Source organism: Lactuca saligna, chromosome 6 (genome assembly GCF_052625555.1).
Source record: "Lactuca saligna cultivar CGN05327 chromosome 6, ASM5262555v1, whole genome shotgun sequence".
In the NCBI taxonomy this organism is placed as follows: domain Eukaryota; kingdom Viridiplantae; phylum Streptophyta; class Magnoliopsida; order Asterales; family Asteraceae; genus Lactuca; species Lactuca saligna.
The window spans coordinates 68,352,152-68,370,411 of record NC_136422.1 but is presented as its reverse complement, the minus strand read 5'-3'; the positions used below and the strand labels follow the sequence as shown (position 1 = coordinate 68,370,411).

Below are 18,260 nucleotides of genomic sequence, written 5' to 3'. Positions count from 1 at the left end.
TATGAATGAATTTAAGTCTTGCCCTTTACATTTGATTATTATTATTATTCTTAGATTAAACTACAAATTTGGTTCCTATTGTTTGCTAATTTTTTTTTTTTTTTTTTTAAGATTCTGTCGAAATAGTTTTAATTTGATATCTCTTGTCTAAAAACATGATATTGTGTATTTAGTCTCCTAAGTTAATATCCATCTATTATGTTTCATTAAGTTGCTCACCAACCCCTATAGAGGGTATTTTTGTTTTTCATGTGTCTTCCAATATTTAATTTTTTTTTCTTTAAATAAGATTTAACATCTCCTTGTTGCCACTTCATAGACCTAACGTTCTCTCCCTTTTGAAAGAAATCGACACGGTGCTCTACTTATTTTGAAAATTGGCTACTATGTGAACATATTGGACTTCAGTTAACTCTGATCGATGATTTTGTAGGTAACAAATTTCATAAAATATCTCTAAATTTTCTCTGTCGGTGCTAAATTCAAATTAAAAAAATAACGAACGTAAAATGTGGGCTTTTTGGTTGGGTTGATCCACTCGTGTGTTGATGATCAATTAGTATAATACATGTTGTTGAAAACAATCAACAATCATGAGGTTTCGTTGGGGTATTTGAAAGAAAGAAGCAATAAAAATAAAGATGTATTTGTAGTTTCTTACAATTTGGGTTTTTTTATGGGTGTGTGTTGTTTTAGAATTAAAGGTTAGGTGTTAGAGATTTCTTGGTTGTAATATTTGGAAAAGAAAAAACTTTCACAAGGTTTGTTAAACCGAATTGTAAAGTTTAAGTTGTTTTGTAGCTCCTTAAATTTTCTAATAATAACCTCTTTAAATGTTAACAATAGTTATGTCATTTTTAGTCATTTTTTTAAGTTTATAATGCAAACATTAGATTGTATCATATCCTAAGATATAATATAAAACAAATATTTGATTGTATCAACAACAACAATATAAAATAAACATTTTAATATACCGTATCCTAATCAATAACCATATGAATGTTTAATATAAACATTTATATATATATATATATATATATATATATATATATATATATATATATATATATATATATATATATATATATAAAAGAATGTTTTTCGTCGTTATTTTTCATTCATATGTTTGCTTCGTATGGTTCAATCAAATCTTTATTTATATATATATATATATATATATATATATATATATATATATATATATATATATATATATATATATATATATATTAAAGGAGGTTACTTTTTAGGAATAGTGAATTTATCTGTTATTTGGCAAGAATGGTCCTTCTGTTTTCTTTGTTGTTTTCAAGGATCTTATTGTTCTTCATTAATTTTGTTGAGGATCTTATTTGCTCTTTCTTCTCAACTAATCACACGTCTGTTCTTTCATCTTTATCTGTATTTTCGAACCTTGTGCATTAAGTACTCTTTCTTCTTCTGCTTCCTTCCTTTCTCTGCATTCAGTACTCTTTCTTCCTTTTCGCAGTTCAGACGCCTCCATTTCCTTCTTCTGCTTCCTTCCTTTGTGCGCCGGTAAAATGTTTGCTTTCTATTCCGTTTTCTTATCTTCTAATTGTCACGTTTTTGTATTTTCGTTCCCGGTGTAGTTTTTTTTTTTTTTTTTGTGTTCGTCGCGTTTAAATTTTGTGATGTACGCTCCGCGGAAACGACTTTGTCGTCATGGTGGCCCCTCAACTGTTGCTGGTGACGCCGCCTCAACGTCGGTTGTTCCTTATGTTCAGATTGCTCATGCTACTCGTCGTGGTCGACGGCCTGGGCGGATGAGGCTTCCATTCTTCCTGAGTATGTTGTGTTGACCTGGGGGATAGTCGTTGTGTTTGCGAGTATTGTGGTCATGGCCGGTGTAGGGCAGGGGCAAGATGGGTAGTGGAACAGGGCCCAAAAATTTTAGGGGCCCATTTTTTTTATATGTTATACACTTTGGCGTTTCAAACTCCCGATCTCGTCGCGAGGGTCATGATTCCGATTCCAGATACCATCGTTCTCCGTTCGATCGAGGTAACAATATCATAGTATTTTTTATCTCTAGCAGTTTCGTTATCAATGTCGTCTAAGTACAAAAACTAGATGCTTCGATTGATCTTCTTTATTGTTAGATATTGTATCAAATTTAACCTTTCATGAATATGATCTGTGTCGATTTGATTATTATTACCAATTCTTTCCTCTTAGGCTATGAGACGTATTTCCAATGGTTTTTGGTTGAATCAATTTTAATTTTGTGGTGAATCGTAATGTTACTCCGATGATTAATTTGTTGGTTTGGGGTTAAGTAATTTTTGGATGTTTCCTAATCAGTAAGTAAATTTGGATTGCTGCAAATTTTAGGTCAATAGTGCTTGTCTTGGATCACTTCATGTACAGGTAAATGTTTGAGGCTTAAACGTAACCAATCTTACATCCAAAATACAATGTAACTCATTTTCTTCCAAGTGATGAGGTACGGAGTACCCAAAATGCTTGAATGATACAATATCTTGTCATCACCGTTTCCTAGCATTAGCAAACCATTTTGTTTTTCTTTTGTAAATTTGTGATTTTGCTGCCTTTTGATGCAGTCATAGATTTTGCCTTTGGTTGATGTCAAATTGTTTCAAATGAGGGTAACACCCAAAAATAAGTAAAACCTGATAAATGCAATAAATGAACTCATTAAAGAAAATCTCAAGCTTTAATGAATCCAAGAAACAGCAAAGGGTAAAACCCATAATTTTTAGAAAACTGGAAGTCTTTTATAGCATTTGCCCCATGAAAAAATTAGATTTCTGAAACTTATGCCCTTTTCACTTTGAGTATAAGTCGTAACTTCTTATTGTTCACAAAGTGTTTGATAAAATATCCTTATGTGATTTGAAGATAAGTTTGTTGCTCTAAAAAACTTATGATTTAGACTTTCACATGAGAAAAACATATTTCTAAAACTTATCATCGTTAAAAAAAACCTTTAATTTATATAATTTAATTCGTTATACGTTATGCCCTAAGGGCTTTTTTTTTGCATCCCGTCCTGGGCATTTGAATCCTCAGGACCGACCCTGATTGTGGTGCCTTTTTTTTGGTTTTCTGAAAGGAGTATGAAATTATCTACGCGTAATCATCCAAGGTATAGTCGTTGTTGCAGGTCTGGTGAAGTTATCCTATCCTATCCCTCTACGTTTCCATCTGAATACATGGCGCTTTTTCGTAATAACAGCTTCATGAGGAACATTAGGGCTTATAATAGTATGTTCTCTATGACATCTTTTGGCGCTACTGTAGATGATGAAGTGAACCATGGTCGTGGTCCCTATGTTTTTAAGGTTTCAGGACAAATTAGTCATAGGATCGGTTCCCTCTGCCCTGATGTTGTAAAGGGGCCTAGAGTTCTCCAGTTATATCTATTTGATACAGCTAACGAAGTTTAGAACAGGTTGAAATCGTTTAAAAATCCTCAGAAAAATCTTCTGGATGAGGGCGTCATTAGGTTTCTGGTGTCCTTTCTCAGTGAGAATAACGAATATGTACAGACGTTTAAGACTGCAAAACAGTTTGTGGATGAGATGAACATCCCATCATATTCAGTTCGTCTGTTTAATGACATTGTTGATCGTAGGTATGATTTACCTACACCTGGATCTTTAGGTTGTATTGTTACAGGTGACACGGCTGATGGTGATCGTTACGACATTGTCATTCATTCCAGTACAGGTCGTCCTCAGCATATTAGTAATCTACACCCTACTTATATGCCTCTGCATTACCCGCTTTTGTTTCCATACGGTGAGCCCGGATGGTGTCCGACCATGAAGTTAGGAAACAGAACTAATGATGGGGCTAAAAACCTCACGGTAAATATGTATTATGCATACCACCTTCACGAGCGTCAGTACATATGGTCTGCTATTCTTAATTCTTCCAGATTGTTTCAGCAGTATTTAGTCGATGCGTTTACATGTATCGAGGATAGTCGTCTCCCATTTTATGCAACACATCAGGAAACCCTTCATTCCGAATATGTTGGAGGCCTTTATGATGCATTATCGAAAGGTGATAGGGAGTCTCGAGCAGTTGGAAAACGGGTATTCCTACCAGCATCTTTTACTGGTGGTCCACGTTATATGTATAGCCACTATCAAGATGCTTTAGCGATCTGTAGGGTACACGGAAATCCACAGTATTTCATTACATTTACATGCAATGTCAAATGGCCGGAGATTACACAGTATATGGACATGCATGATCAGAGAGACCCGCAAAGCAGAGCATATATCATTGCTAGAGTATTTCAAGCTGAAAGTACAATCCTTCATAAATTACCTAAAGCAGGATAAACCTTTTGGAGAGATCGATGCTTGTACGTATAACCATTATTCGTATTTATCAATTATTACTTCATTTTATAGTGTGCTCAGTATTGTTTCCCAATAGTTTATAACCATTTGTTAATTCCCCTTTCGATTCGTTTCCCTTTTCCTATGTAACAAATTTTTATATCTATGTAGATTTGTACACAATTGAATTTCAAAAAAGAGGGCTTCCCCACTGTCACACATTAATTTGGGTAAATGATGAATACAAGATAAAAACTCTGGAGGAATTTGATGTGTTTATTACAGCAGAACTGCCAGATCCATTACTAGAGCCTCAACTATATGCAACTACAACAACGTTCATGATCCATGGTCCGTATGGATTGCTCAATGAAAGATCTCCATGTATGAAGGATGGAAAGTGCAGCAAACATTTCCCAAAGCCATTCCTGACCACTACAGTTCTTTGATACAGAAGGTTACGTTCGCTACAAACACGGACCAGATGCCCAACACACAAAATCATGTGGAATCATTATCCACAATGGATATGTTGTGCCATATAACAAGAAACTTTGTTCGAGATTTGAAGCTCATATAAATGTAGAATACTGTGGGTGGAACATGATGATTAAATACCTTTTTAAGTATATCTCAAAGGGAACAGATCGTGTCAGATATATCATTCAAAAGGATGTAGGTGTCAATGATGCTGGACCAAGCAACATTGTAAACGAACAACTGGATGTCATATGTCAAGAAAAGCAACGCATCGATGAGATAAAAACATATTTGGATGGTAGATATATTTGTCCACATGAAGCAGCATGGCGAATATTTGATTTCCCTATACATCACCGAAATCCAGCGGTTCAAGTACTCTAAGTTCATGAAGAAAATAGTCAGTCAATTCTCTTCAAGGAAGACACAACAATAATACAAGTTCTCCGTAATCCATCTGCTACTAGGACAACCCTTTTAGCATGGTTTGAAAGCAACGCAAAGGACCCGACAGGTCATCAGCACACATATATTGAGTATCCAAAATACTACAAATGGGATGGCCCTTCCAAATCGTGGGATAGGAGAGCAGCTGTTTCATCTAACATGGTTTGTGGTCTTGTATTTGTGCATCCATCATCCGGTGAATTGGTCTACTTGCGGTTGTTGTTGTGTCACCAAAAGGGTTGTACCTCTTTTGAAGACCTCTGAACCGTATCTGGTTATATTCACCCTACGTACAGATCTGCATGTAATGCGCTTGGAATCATAGGGGATGACATTGAGTGGCTTGTTGCGTTCAATGATGCTTTTACATGGGCAACACCATTCCAGCTCCGTCTTCTTTTTTGTAGTTTGTTATTATTCTGTGAAGTTACAGATCCAAACCTTTTGTGGCAAAAGGCTTATGAAAAAATGTCAGACGACTACATTTATATATTAAAATCAACATTACCTGATAAGGCTTTCTCTGCAACAGACGATGTAGTTCGTCAGCAATTACTTCATGATCTAGAAGACACGCTCTGTTCTTCTATTCCAGCAAGATCACTTACTCATTTCAATTTGCCCATGCCATCACCTGTTATGCATACAATTCTCCAAAATCAACTACTCCTGGAAGAGATGACTTATAACAAAAGGGTTTTGGCAGATCAGCATGCACAATTGCTTCCACAACTAAATACGCAGCAGAGGCAATCTATGGAAATGTTGTTTCCTGTATAGAAGCTAACAAACAGATTCTTATGTTCGTTTATGGCCATGGTGGTACCGGAAAGACATTCCTTTGGACAACTATTCTTTCTTTTTTTTCGATCACTCGAAAAGGTTGTTCTTTGTGACAACCATCAAATTCTGGTCAAGTCAAAGTCAAATAAAGTCAACACATCAGACCGGTCAACCGAACTAACCCTTGTGTACTAGGGCTCATGTTAGGTAAATACTATACAACTCGCTAATCTAATGAGAAGTCATAAATTGAAAAGTTCGTACATCTAGATTTCTTTAACCTAAAATTGTGATAAGTAACGAACCAAACCGATAAAACAATATTTCATACTCATCGGGAGTGTGTAAGGTCCTTAAACATGGCTTAACGGGGTTTACAGACCTTGCATTGCGAAGCCGGACACTCACAAATGTCACACACGAAACCTCTCTCAATCGTTTTCACTCTATCTCTCTTTATTTAGAATCTCTCCCAAATCTCTCCAATTATGTCAAATCTCTCCCAAATCTCTCTTTGTATGAGAAATCTCTCCAAGAATGTGAAATCTCTCTTTGTATGAGAAATCCCTCTAAGTATGTGAAAGCTCTCCCAAATCTCTCTTTGTTTGAGAAATCTCTCCAAGAATGTGAAATCTCTCCCAAATCTCTCTCAAAAGTTCCTTAAACTTTTTATAGTCTTTCGGGTCATCCCGACCCTTAACCGGGTCAAAAACGGCTTAAAACGGGGTAAAAACGAGTAAAATAGGCTTAAGGACCCGAAACCCCTCTTAAGGAGCCGAAACCCCTCTTAGGAACCGAACTCATCAGAAGCGAAAGCATTAGAAGCGAAGGCATTAGAAGCGAAGGCATCAGAGGCGAACTAGTCAGAACCGATCCTCGCCTGAAGGACCGAACCTCACCTGAAGAACCGAACTCGAAGCTACTGTTCATTTCGGTCTATTTCTCTCCAGATGCTTCGGACCGAGCCTCCTTCTCACTTCTTGCTGTTTCGCCTCATCTCGCTTCGGCCCAGCATCAGAAGGGAGAGAAGCCTCGCAGGACGAGCATTTCTTCCCGATTTCGACTACGACTTCATTTTAACTTCTTTTTTTAATTATTTTAACGTGGGATTTTCACACAAAACTTTATTTTAACATATAAGGCCCCATATTTATTAGGTATCCACGTTTTTGGGGATAAACCTTATCCAAGAAGAGTAGGTGAAGTACAAGAGGTGGGGTGTTGACTTTCCTTTATTCTATAACACAAGCAACCACTCCCATACCCACTCCATGTCACTATTCCCCATCAGCCCATGCCTAGTTATTTCATGGTACTTTTCCCACCATTTTTCAGCCACACACTTGGTCAAGGGTTAGAAAACCCTCCCCTCTCCTTACATTTCTTTCATTTCCTCTCATTCCTCCATCAAGAACAAACTTCACTTTCTCTCATCTTCTCTCTCTAAAATTCGAGATTCAAGGCTATACTCCAAGATTTTCTTCTACTTTTGGTAAGTATTAACATCCTCCATATGATTATTTCACTTCCTTCTACTCAAATCATAGATTGCTTACCCAAATATCGTCATTTGGTTGTTAGATCCTCAAATCTTTAAGCATCTCCCAAGTGTTCTTGAGTTGAACACTTCTTTTCTCCATCATCCATCTACTGAAATCACTCAAGGTGAGTTCATACCCCTGTATTTTCATGTTTTCTTAAGTTTTAAGGGGGGGGGGGGGGGGGGGGAATACAAGTTAAAACACCAAGAACATAACTAAACTTTTCTAACCGCCTTCATCAGAAAAGTACAACTCCATTCACGGACTGTTTTGGGCAACTTAAACATTTTTGTTTTCAAAACTGTTTTATGTGTAAGTAGTTCCAGGTCTTAGCTTTAAAATGACTACTTGCACATCTCCATATGATTTTTCTACAATTTATGGTAAATTTTAAAAAACTGCCTATCATTTCAAACACCAATCCGGACCAGTCTGTGATTATGGACTTTTTCACCCACGTTGGAGGTCATTAAAAATCGTGATAAAAATTATGAGTAAACTAGATACATTTTGGGAACTCTCACAATTTACGGATTTAGTTTTCGACTTCGTATGATTTTTCTATGACTTTTCTAAAACAGGGCAGAAAGGTTAAAAAAGTTAGTTAACAGCATATAACTTTCATAATACTTTGTAGTATGTTGAACAAAGTGTATAACAATAAGTTCTAAATATTGAATGTGTTTCCTTGTTAGTTTATCATCATAAACTGAAACTTAGTCATTCATGATAAAATTATCCATTCATTTAGAACACGTATATTAAGCTATAATAAGCGTAATTTATGGATTCATAACACTAATGCATTTTCATAAAAGGGTTCTTATACATTACAAACGTTTTGGATAAACTATAATAGGTATAGTTTATGTATCATTTACTTCTCAAACTTATTTACCGAAGGTTTTCATTTTAGTTCACGTAAATTTGTTAATGAATAAATTTGTGAGTCATTTGCTTCGGGTTACTTCCAATGTAACCAATTCAAAAAGTCCTGTAAATTGTAACCATAGTCTCTTGTAGGGAGAACGTGATAGTTGTGTATAGATCTATATTGGGTTTGACAAACCCACACTAGAGCTGCTTGCAACAGCTAGACCGGCAGGTTTGTGGTGACAAGTGTCATTTAACGGCGACGCCTGAAGAACGTCGCATTACGAGGCCGTCTAAGTCAAGTATGGTTATGATAGCTCACATGTGGTATTAACAAATCATAAGATTTACGGGTTCTAACTTCAAATTAGTGATTTATGTCGATTTAGCTCACTGAAATTACTTTAAGTATGGAAAAATACTTGTACGTCTTCATATCAAAAAGGGTTTTATGTCGATTTAAAATCACTTTTTATATCAATAATTACATATATTGTTGTGTATTTTTAGTCTTGGCATTTAAGACTACACACCATTCATTACGGAAGTTTTCTCAAATTAGAAAGGGTTTTTACGCCAATTTTGAAACCACTTTTATATCTTTAAGTATGACAAATACTTGTTCATTTTCGGTCGTGGTATTTAGGACCACATTACACATAACTTTTATAAGGAAAATATTGGATTTTTCTTGGTAACATACATCTCTTTACAAAGATCGATTTTCAAACTCTTACTGTCAAAAGCTTAAGAACTCACCAGCCTTTGTGTTGACACTTTTCAAAACTACTTGTATTCTCAGGAATTCAGTGAAACAGGAAATCAACAACGTTTTGAGGATAGGACGATAAATCGTCAAACAGTTCATTTTGTATCATAATGTAATTGCTTCGAATCATGTAAACATATACTTTGGTGTAACTTTTTCAATTATATTTATGATAGTTGTATTTACTTTGAGCACTATTATACTTGTTGTTGTGATGCTCTACATGAAGTCCTCCACCCTCGGACGTTTCCGCCATCCTTGGTTTGTGGGTGTGACATTCTTGCAGTAGCCGCTTTCGGAATAGCATCATTGCTTTTGCCTTCTGGAACCACAACACATTCGAGATTTAAGATACCGATTTATCTCACCAGCAACAGATCATGCAATATAAAAAAAAAAAGACATCACTAGCGGATCTTATGAAACATACATCACTTATCATATGGGATGAAGCCCCTATGAGTGATAGACGATGCTTTGAATATCTTGATAGGTCTTTACGGGATGTACTTGACTGTGACGACAAGCTATTCGGTGGTATTTCAGTCCTTCTTGGTGGTGACTTTTGACAAACACTACCCGTTTTTCCAAAAGGCACACGATCCCAAATCATAGATCTTACACTACCAAACTCATATCTATGGAAGTTTTTCGACCTTCAAATGTTGACTCAAAACATGAGGCTCAGTTCCAATGAGGATAGCAATCCGCAGACAATGTCAACAGCCTTCTTTGTGGAATGGCTACTTCAAATTGGTGAGGGCATAGTCGGACGGCCTGATCCAGATGATCCACACGACACGTCTTTGATTTAGATCCCTCATTCATTGTTGATACCTCCTACGATGACTCACTACAACAACTGATACATTTCATATACGGCACAAAATTACTTAATGCTCTGACAATAATCAATCTATCAACACGAGCGATTGTCTGTCCAACGGTCCAACCAATGAAGCCACCAATAATATCAACAGCATGATCCTCAAATCGGTTGACACGGATAACAGGACATATAACAGTACGGATGCAATGGAACTGAATGGAAAGCACACATCAGATTTAGAGGGATTGTTCCCCATAGAATACCTAAATCAGTTGACTTTCCCAGGAATACCACCACACACATTGGAATTAAAGTTGAAGACACCCATAATGCTAATGCGAAACATCAGGCAACGAGATGGCTTATGTAATGGAACCAGACTAATTGTCACACAACTTCTGCCAGCAGTGATCAAGGTGACTATAATCACAGGGGCATCCATCGGACAACGATTCTATATACCTCGCATAAAGTTCATCCATAATCCATTAGATTTGCCCGTCTCCTTTACACGAAAGCAATTCCCTGTTAAATTATGCTATGCAATGACAATCAACAAAAGCTAAGGCCAGTCTCTGAAAAAAATCGGTGTTTACCTGTCTCAACCCATTTTCTCACATGGGCAGTTGTATGTAGCACTTTCTAGAGCAACTTCCCCAGATTCATTGAAGATCCTTATAGAAAGAGATGATGCTATGCCATACAACGAAACAAAAAATGCTGTATATAGAGACTTATTACAAAAAATCACTACAATTGAGGTGTCCCACATCATGACCGCATACTATCATCCCATTCATATCCTCATTTTACTATAGTCATTCAGTATTAGACACCAACCAATATTTATGTGTATTACAGATATGTAGTAAATTACAGAACAGATTATCATCTTTTACATAGGCTCATTATATCCATTTAAAATGGAAAGTTACTAGCACATTTCACCTACTGTCATAAATGAACAGCGAAGAATGACCAGCATATCTAAATTGAAGCGCGATGGAATTGGAAGTCCAATAGAATTAAGAATTGTTTGGAAATGGAGGCATGATGTCCGTCGATATGAAACCTGGTTTCTTGGGGTTGACAGATTTGTAAGTGAATAAAAAACAACGGCAATCCAATCTTTTATTAAGTGTAACACATATTGATTAATCAAAATTTCAACCATATTATTTCTCTTCCACAGGGAGATGCAATATAGATCCTAGGAAAACATACGAACCAATCATACATAGAATCGGTACTTAATGTATCGGAATGTTACACCATATCGGAATACAGTTGCCCTAAATTAGATAAATATCAAAAAGTATTGGAGAATGATTTTTACATAGATGTTGGCCTCAGCTCTGTTATAAAATCACTTGCAAATACAATAACCATCCCGACTACTTGGTTTCGTTTTTCTTCTAAATCGCAGCTAGCAGAACTTGGGGAACATCTACCATACTATCCATGTACTATCATAATATACCAAACCGCTTTCACTCATAGAAAGTAACCATTTATCTGTCCACCTTTTTAGATTTCATTGGTATGCTGTCCAAGATCAGAGACTAACAAAACATGATGGCCAACCGTATGTTCTTCTTATTCTAACCGATGACAGGTACATCTAATAACACGTAATATATCACCCTAACAAAATCATCTTAACACTGCTGACAAAATAATTTCTGAATCTTTTAGAGGCAGTGAGGTCCCAATAAATCTATGGAAAGAATGTTTTACGAATCCTATGAAATTCAATTGGAGTCTAATCACGCCACCCCCTGCTATGACAGTAGTAGCAGTTACAAATCTAAAACCTTCAGTTTCTGGAGGTCTGTCACACTTTTTTTTAATATATCATAACAACAATATGATACATGTTACTTATTACAATTTAAATTGTTATTGTAAGAACATTACGTCACGGATCATCACATGCTACGCATGTGTATGTAAATCCACAAATCCCAGAAACCACAAAATTGATGAATCTATGAACACTTAGAACCAACCAAAATATATAAATACATTTAACCCAAAAACAAGAATCACATCTACTTCAACAACATTGCAGGTATAGTGGTCCACATCAACCATTAACATCACCATCAGGGATACCAGCCAAGTTAAAGGAAATCAGAGAAAAAACACGATCGGAACTCCTGGTAAACCTACACAACCCTCAACCTAAACATAACTTCACAAGCGTTATAAACACTAGCAATGTTGGTTACATACAGGACAAAACGTTTTTTAGTGAAAGCATCCATTGCAGACATTGTGTTCCAGGACAAATGGTGTCAAATGATTTGTCCAACTTGTAGGGATCCAATCTTCAAAAGGGGAATGCAATGGTACTGCAGTGCACACTCGAAGATCGAAAAACCCATACTAACGTACGTACTGACATGTAACCCTACAACACACTATTGTATTACAAAACATAATAACAAATAAAAACATCGTGTAGGCACAAGTTGCATGTCACGATAAACGATCCAACTGCCACGATGTCAGCAATCATATCTAAAACATCATTTCGGAAACTGCTAAATTCAAACTCTGAGCATATAGTACACGTCAATATAGTTGTTGACAGAAAGACCTTACCAATGGTGATCAGTCAGCACATGGGGAAACAAAGAACAATGTCTATTCAAATGCTAAAAAGATCAATTGACGATAATGTACGGTTCATCATAATCGACATAGAGATACCAGTAAAAAGTCAACAATCAGCTGTTCCAGCAACTCCATCACAACCTCCAATAACAAGGTCCGCAGTGGAACACAGCCCCCCTATGTCAGACACAACCAGAGGACATATTGCACGTACCCTCACTTTTACTATAAACGGTACATACACATACATAAACACACATATCACTTTCATTAAATCTCCGTTTATGATATTGTTGGTTAACACCTTACAGATGAGCCGGCGCCTTCAGGAGATGTCAAACGCACCCGGAAAAAATAAACACGCACCCATAAAATGACACCCCGTTGGTTTGTAACCTGTTCGACTTTTGCTACGTTTAAAACTGTCAACAACTAATATTGTCGTGGTGTCTTAACCATATGTTAGTATATGTTAAACATATTTGCTTTTGGATTTATTTATTATTGTAATCAAATAGTAGGTTACCATATATGTCTTTAATATAGATGGTTTCCCACATATAGTATGCTTTTCTATTAAACAAAAATATATACCTTTCGTTTATTTTCTACATACACCAATTACATAATTTAAGATAGTCATGAATGAAGACGACAATGTTCACAAACAAAAAATTTATACGCAAAAACAAATATCCTAAATTCAATACAAAACAAAAATCATGCCATCACCCAATAGCCCCAAGGTCCAAAGGTTAAACTACATACTTCGCTTCCAAATAAACCGTTGATTACTACAACTTTGTGTTATGGCACAGGTTTTCCAAATATATAATCAGATTTAACAAAAATCATATAAAAATTTATTAGATACTTTTCCTTATTAAGACACTTCCAAAGAAACCGTCGATTATCACAACTTTGAATTATAACATTACCTTTCCAAATATGAAATTACATAAAAAAAATATTAGATACTTTATTTATAATGGGTCCAATGTTTAAAAATTAAATTACATGTTTCACTTTTAAAGAAACCATCGATTACAACAACTTTGTATAAATATCATATAAAAAATAATTAGACCATTTTTCCAATAACTAAATTGTGAGTTATCTTCTTTTCAAAATGATAACAAACGTGATAAACGAACAGACCAGCAAAATTTATAACATCTTTGCATAACAATGACATAAAAATATTAACCTTCACAAAAAAATTAGAATATTTAAGGGATAAACACCACCATTCTTACATCTAAACAACCACGTCAGTCCTAATTAGCCTTACATCACCTACAATAAATGCTCATAACAATCGATTGCAACCGGTTACGTACACAAAAAAAACCCTTCGCCCTTTCGCATCCCATTTAACACCCCTCTTCAACAGTATTCAACAGTCCCTATAAATCAATAAACCCCATAACACCTCCACGCCACATCCAATCACACTACCCATCGGAAAACGAAAAGCCAAACACCACTTCCCACAAAATGAAACCAGCTGAAATGGAAAACATCATTCATATGTTAATTGGCCAGGCGGAGGAAGAGTTCGCCGCTCTAACAAACCTCCAAAGCGATTTCTACTTCAACCAGGAGATGAAGAACGAACTGTTGGAGAACATGAGCCGGCGGCCAAAGTACACCAACTACCTACAGATGAAGGACCTCATCAACAACAGTACGTACGTGGCATCAAAAAGAATCATGGCGATTTACAGTCTAAAGAAGGACACTGAAACGACCATCCAGGAGCTCATGAAACTACTCAAAACACTTCCAGAAGACGATCAGCCATACATAGACCGGTCAACAACAACAAAATCACGAACTCTTTTGTCATCTTATTATCCATGATCTTTGTAAATCATTTCCTCTTTTGATGCTATGCTTATGAAGAGTTCCATGGTTCAGACTTGTATTCACCTCTAAGAAATATAATCTATCGTTTATGTCTATTCTCTCATTCCATATATAAACCGTAATCCCCACACATAGTAAACCACATGTGAAGCACATTTATGAACTTTTCTTCTCCTGGAAATTGTCTATTCCGTAGTCGGACACTAAACGGTACGGTCAGGTTTTGGACATAAAGTCAAAATTTTGTCACATTACTAATTGTCTTCAACATAAAAATAGATAAGAAAGCCCAATCATGCATGTATTCATCCTTAGTTGTAAAAAAATGTATAAGAGAGGACATTCGCATCTGTTCCATCCCCTCAACAAAGAGAAAACAACAAACAAAAAACGTTTAATCCGACCCCCGCATCGCGGGGGCTCCCCCTGTAGTTATCCATAAACATTTAAGCGAACAAGCACAACTTCTTAAAATTAAACAAAGTTTTTACCCCCAAATAGGACATAAAGTTGTTCTTAGTAATAAAACATTAAAAGACAATCAGAAGTTTTTCAAAGACAAAAGATAACCATTAAATAAATGTTCTAAAAAGTTCATCGTGGTTTCGTCCACCATGGCGCGTCATGTCTCTCAGGCTTGTACTTATGGTCAAGTTGTAATAAAATGTCGCCTTAAGTCATATAATTATTTAAAAATGAATAATAGCATAAAATATATATGGAACTATGAAGGGATAATGTCATAAAAACCCTTAAGTTTCATAGGAATTTGCGGTTTTACTCTCTAACATAATTTTGGTTCGTGAATGCCGCAAACTTGTAAAATAATTTGATTTTGCCCTTTTTATAGGTTCAGTCGGTCACTTGGTGGCAAGCCACGTAGGGGTTGAGTAGGACGGGCTTGTTGACATGTTAGCCACATATATGTTGAATGTTGTTTTATTCCTTTATTATAATTATAAAATTTAGAAAAAACTTCAAAAATAGTCAATGTGGTCTGCTGAAATCTGAAGTTTAGTCTCTAATTTATAAAACCTCAAAGATGGTCCCTGTGGTTTCAAAACTTTTAGTAAATGGTCCTTTTTGCTAACTCTGTTAGCATTTAGTCGTTAAGTGAAGGGCATTTCTATCATTTCACAACCACAGTGACCATTTATGAAGTTTTTCCTCATTTAATATATATATATATATATATATATATTATTTAATATTAAAGGGCCCCACCATCTCTTTCTCCTCTCTCTCTCTCTCTCTCTCTCCCTCTCTCTCTCTCTCACACACACACACACACACTCATACAGGGTTATAGTCCCTCCTTCTTTCAGAAGCTTCACCTCTCAGCATTTACTCCTCTGTTACTTCTCTAGTTCTCTCATCTCTCTCTATGTGAAGATTTTAAGTATTGATCCACAGAAAAGGGTTGTGTTCATAAAAAGTGTATTCATCGGTGCAATGTAGGTGATGTACGATTGGTTTCATGGGTTTAGAATAAAGGGTGTCAAATTAAATGAAGAAGCTTCATCAAAACAATTTGGGATCAATTGTCCTAGACCATCAATCCACCACTATTTGAAATGATGGTGGGAATTTCATCTTCTTTCTACGTCACCATTTACACCTCCGGCGATCTTCTCGTTGGAAAAGAAGAACTTTGTCACGAAAAAATCAAACCCTACACTCCAAAATGGGAACCATCCTCCATGGCCACCATCGACGAACTAACTCTTACACTAATGTTCTTTCTCAGATCCTTGACTATGAACCAATCGATTTCAATGGACATAACCAATTGTTTCTCTAAATCTATAGTTGGATTAAAAACCCATGATGAACTCACCATCAATTCTTAATCAACAAAACACAACAAAACCAATTTAAGATTTCTGGAGTTCTTCATCATTCCCGGTGGTGTTCATCATGAGTGTCCATTTTCCTTTTTAGCGGTTCCTATCAGAGCAGAAATGGATCTTCAAGTCTAAACTGAAAACCATAAAATTGGTTTGGATCTGATGCCTTCGGCAGATCTACAAGCTCCTTTGCTGAAGAAGAAGACCTCTTTAAATTGGATTTGGATGTGTCTCCTTCGGTGATTTCACGACCTTCAACTTCATCTCCTTTAGGTGTCTGTACACGGTCTCACCTAGCCACCACCAAGTTTCAGATCCACCCTGCCATAGTCGGCACCCTCTATTGAAAGCCCCTCAATCGTGCCTTCAGTTTATCCCAAAATTCATGTAACCATCTTGACCTCTTCCCATTTTGTTTTAGCTCCCAATTTTTACTCTACTGTCGACGAGATGAAAGGGTGGGAGTGTTTCTTTGATGGCAATGGTGATGTCGGCAAGCTCTAAGATGGTAAAGAACATATGGCTTCATATTTTTGCAAATGGGTCATAAACTGGGTATGGACGACATAAAGAGAGAGGGGGGGGGGGGGGCTCTTTAATATTAAATAATTCTATTTTTTTCTAAAATAAGGAAAAACTTCATAAATGGTCCATGTGGTTGTGAAATGACAGAAATGTCATTCACTTAACGGCTAAATGCTAACAGAATTAGCAAAAAGGACCATTTGTTAAAAGTTTTGAAACCACAGGGACCATCTGTGAGGTTTTTATAAATTAGGAACTAAAATTCAGATTTCCGGAAACCACAGGAACCATTTTTGAAGTCTTGTCTAAAATTTAAAAGCTTTTAAAAAAATGGGACATTGGGGATTCGAACCCACCTCCTCCAACTCAAAAAGCAAGGGACATACCACTAAGTTGCACGACGTTTTGTGTTCCATTACTCGAATGAATAATATATATTGTATATAACTAAAACAATCTATATTATTATTATTATTATTATTATTATTATTATTATTATTATTATTATTATTATAATTGTATACATATATTTTTAATTATGTTTTTAAAGGTATAACGTTGTCATAAGGGCATCCTTCTTCCACAGCTACCATCACACTTGACACTTAAATCAACAATATCGAGCTCCTTCTCCGTATGTCACAATAAAACTTTCTTGTATTATCTTGTTTTCATAATCATATCTTCATTTCTTCAATTAGGTTATTGGGTCACTTCTCAGTGTTGTTGATCACATCTCGATATTTCTTTCATCTGAGGGTTGGAATTTGTGATGCCACTCCATTCTTTTCTCAATCAACTTGCTTGGATCTTGAAGTTATCACTCATATGTAATAACATGAACTTGTCCCAAATAACCAACTTCAACTAGTTTCTTAATCGTAGATTTGGAATTCCAGTTCTTGTCCCATTTTACACTTTTACCAAAAGTCAACTATGTCCATTTTTAGCTAAATGTTTGTTAACAATTTAAATAGACCAATTCACTTCATTCCTTGGTGTTTCTAACCCATTAACAATGATACAAAAAGGGTATAAACTTAATTTCAAACATATATCAAATGTATACCAAGTAATTTCTCATTTTATACTAGTTGTTTGACTTTGATAGAAAAGTCAAAGCTATCAAAAATTTTGCATTATCCATTATCATGTTTTAAAATCCTTCATGACTCTTTCATGGTTCCATCGTGTTCAGTAAGTTCCTATATCATCGGAGTCCTTACCATACTTCACAAAACCCTTTCATGGTTCCATCGAGTTTGAGTATGTATCATGTGTTTATAATAGTACGGGTCATATGCTATTATACCCACACACTACTACAAACACAACCTTTTA

At 35.8% G+C, this 18,260-nt stretch overlaps 1 protein-coding gene across 1 annotated transcript; it reads left to right on the top strand.

The window, feature by feature from the left end:
• The first annotated feature begins 3,197 nt into the window (after window positions 1-3,197).
• Window positions 3,198-5,201, top strand: LOC145002694 (uncharacterized). Its single transcript, XM_078961913.1, has 4 exons — window positions 3,198-3,326; window positions 3,432-4,302; window positions 4,509-4,688; window positions 4,792-5,201. Exons 1-4 carry the CDS (start codon window positions 3,198-3,200, stop codon window positions 5,199-5,201), a joined length of 1,590 nt encoding a protein of 529 aa, XP_078818039.1.
• The last annotated feature ends 13,059 nt before the right edge of the window (window positions 5,202-18,260 follow it).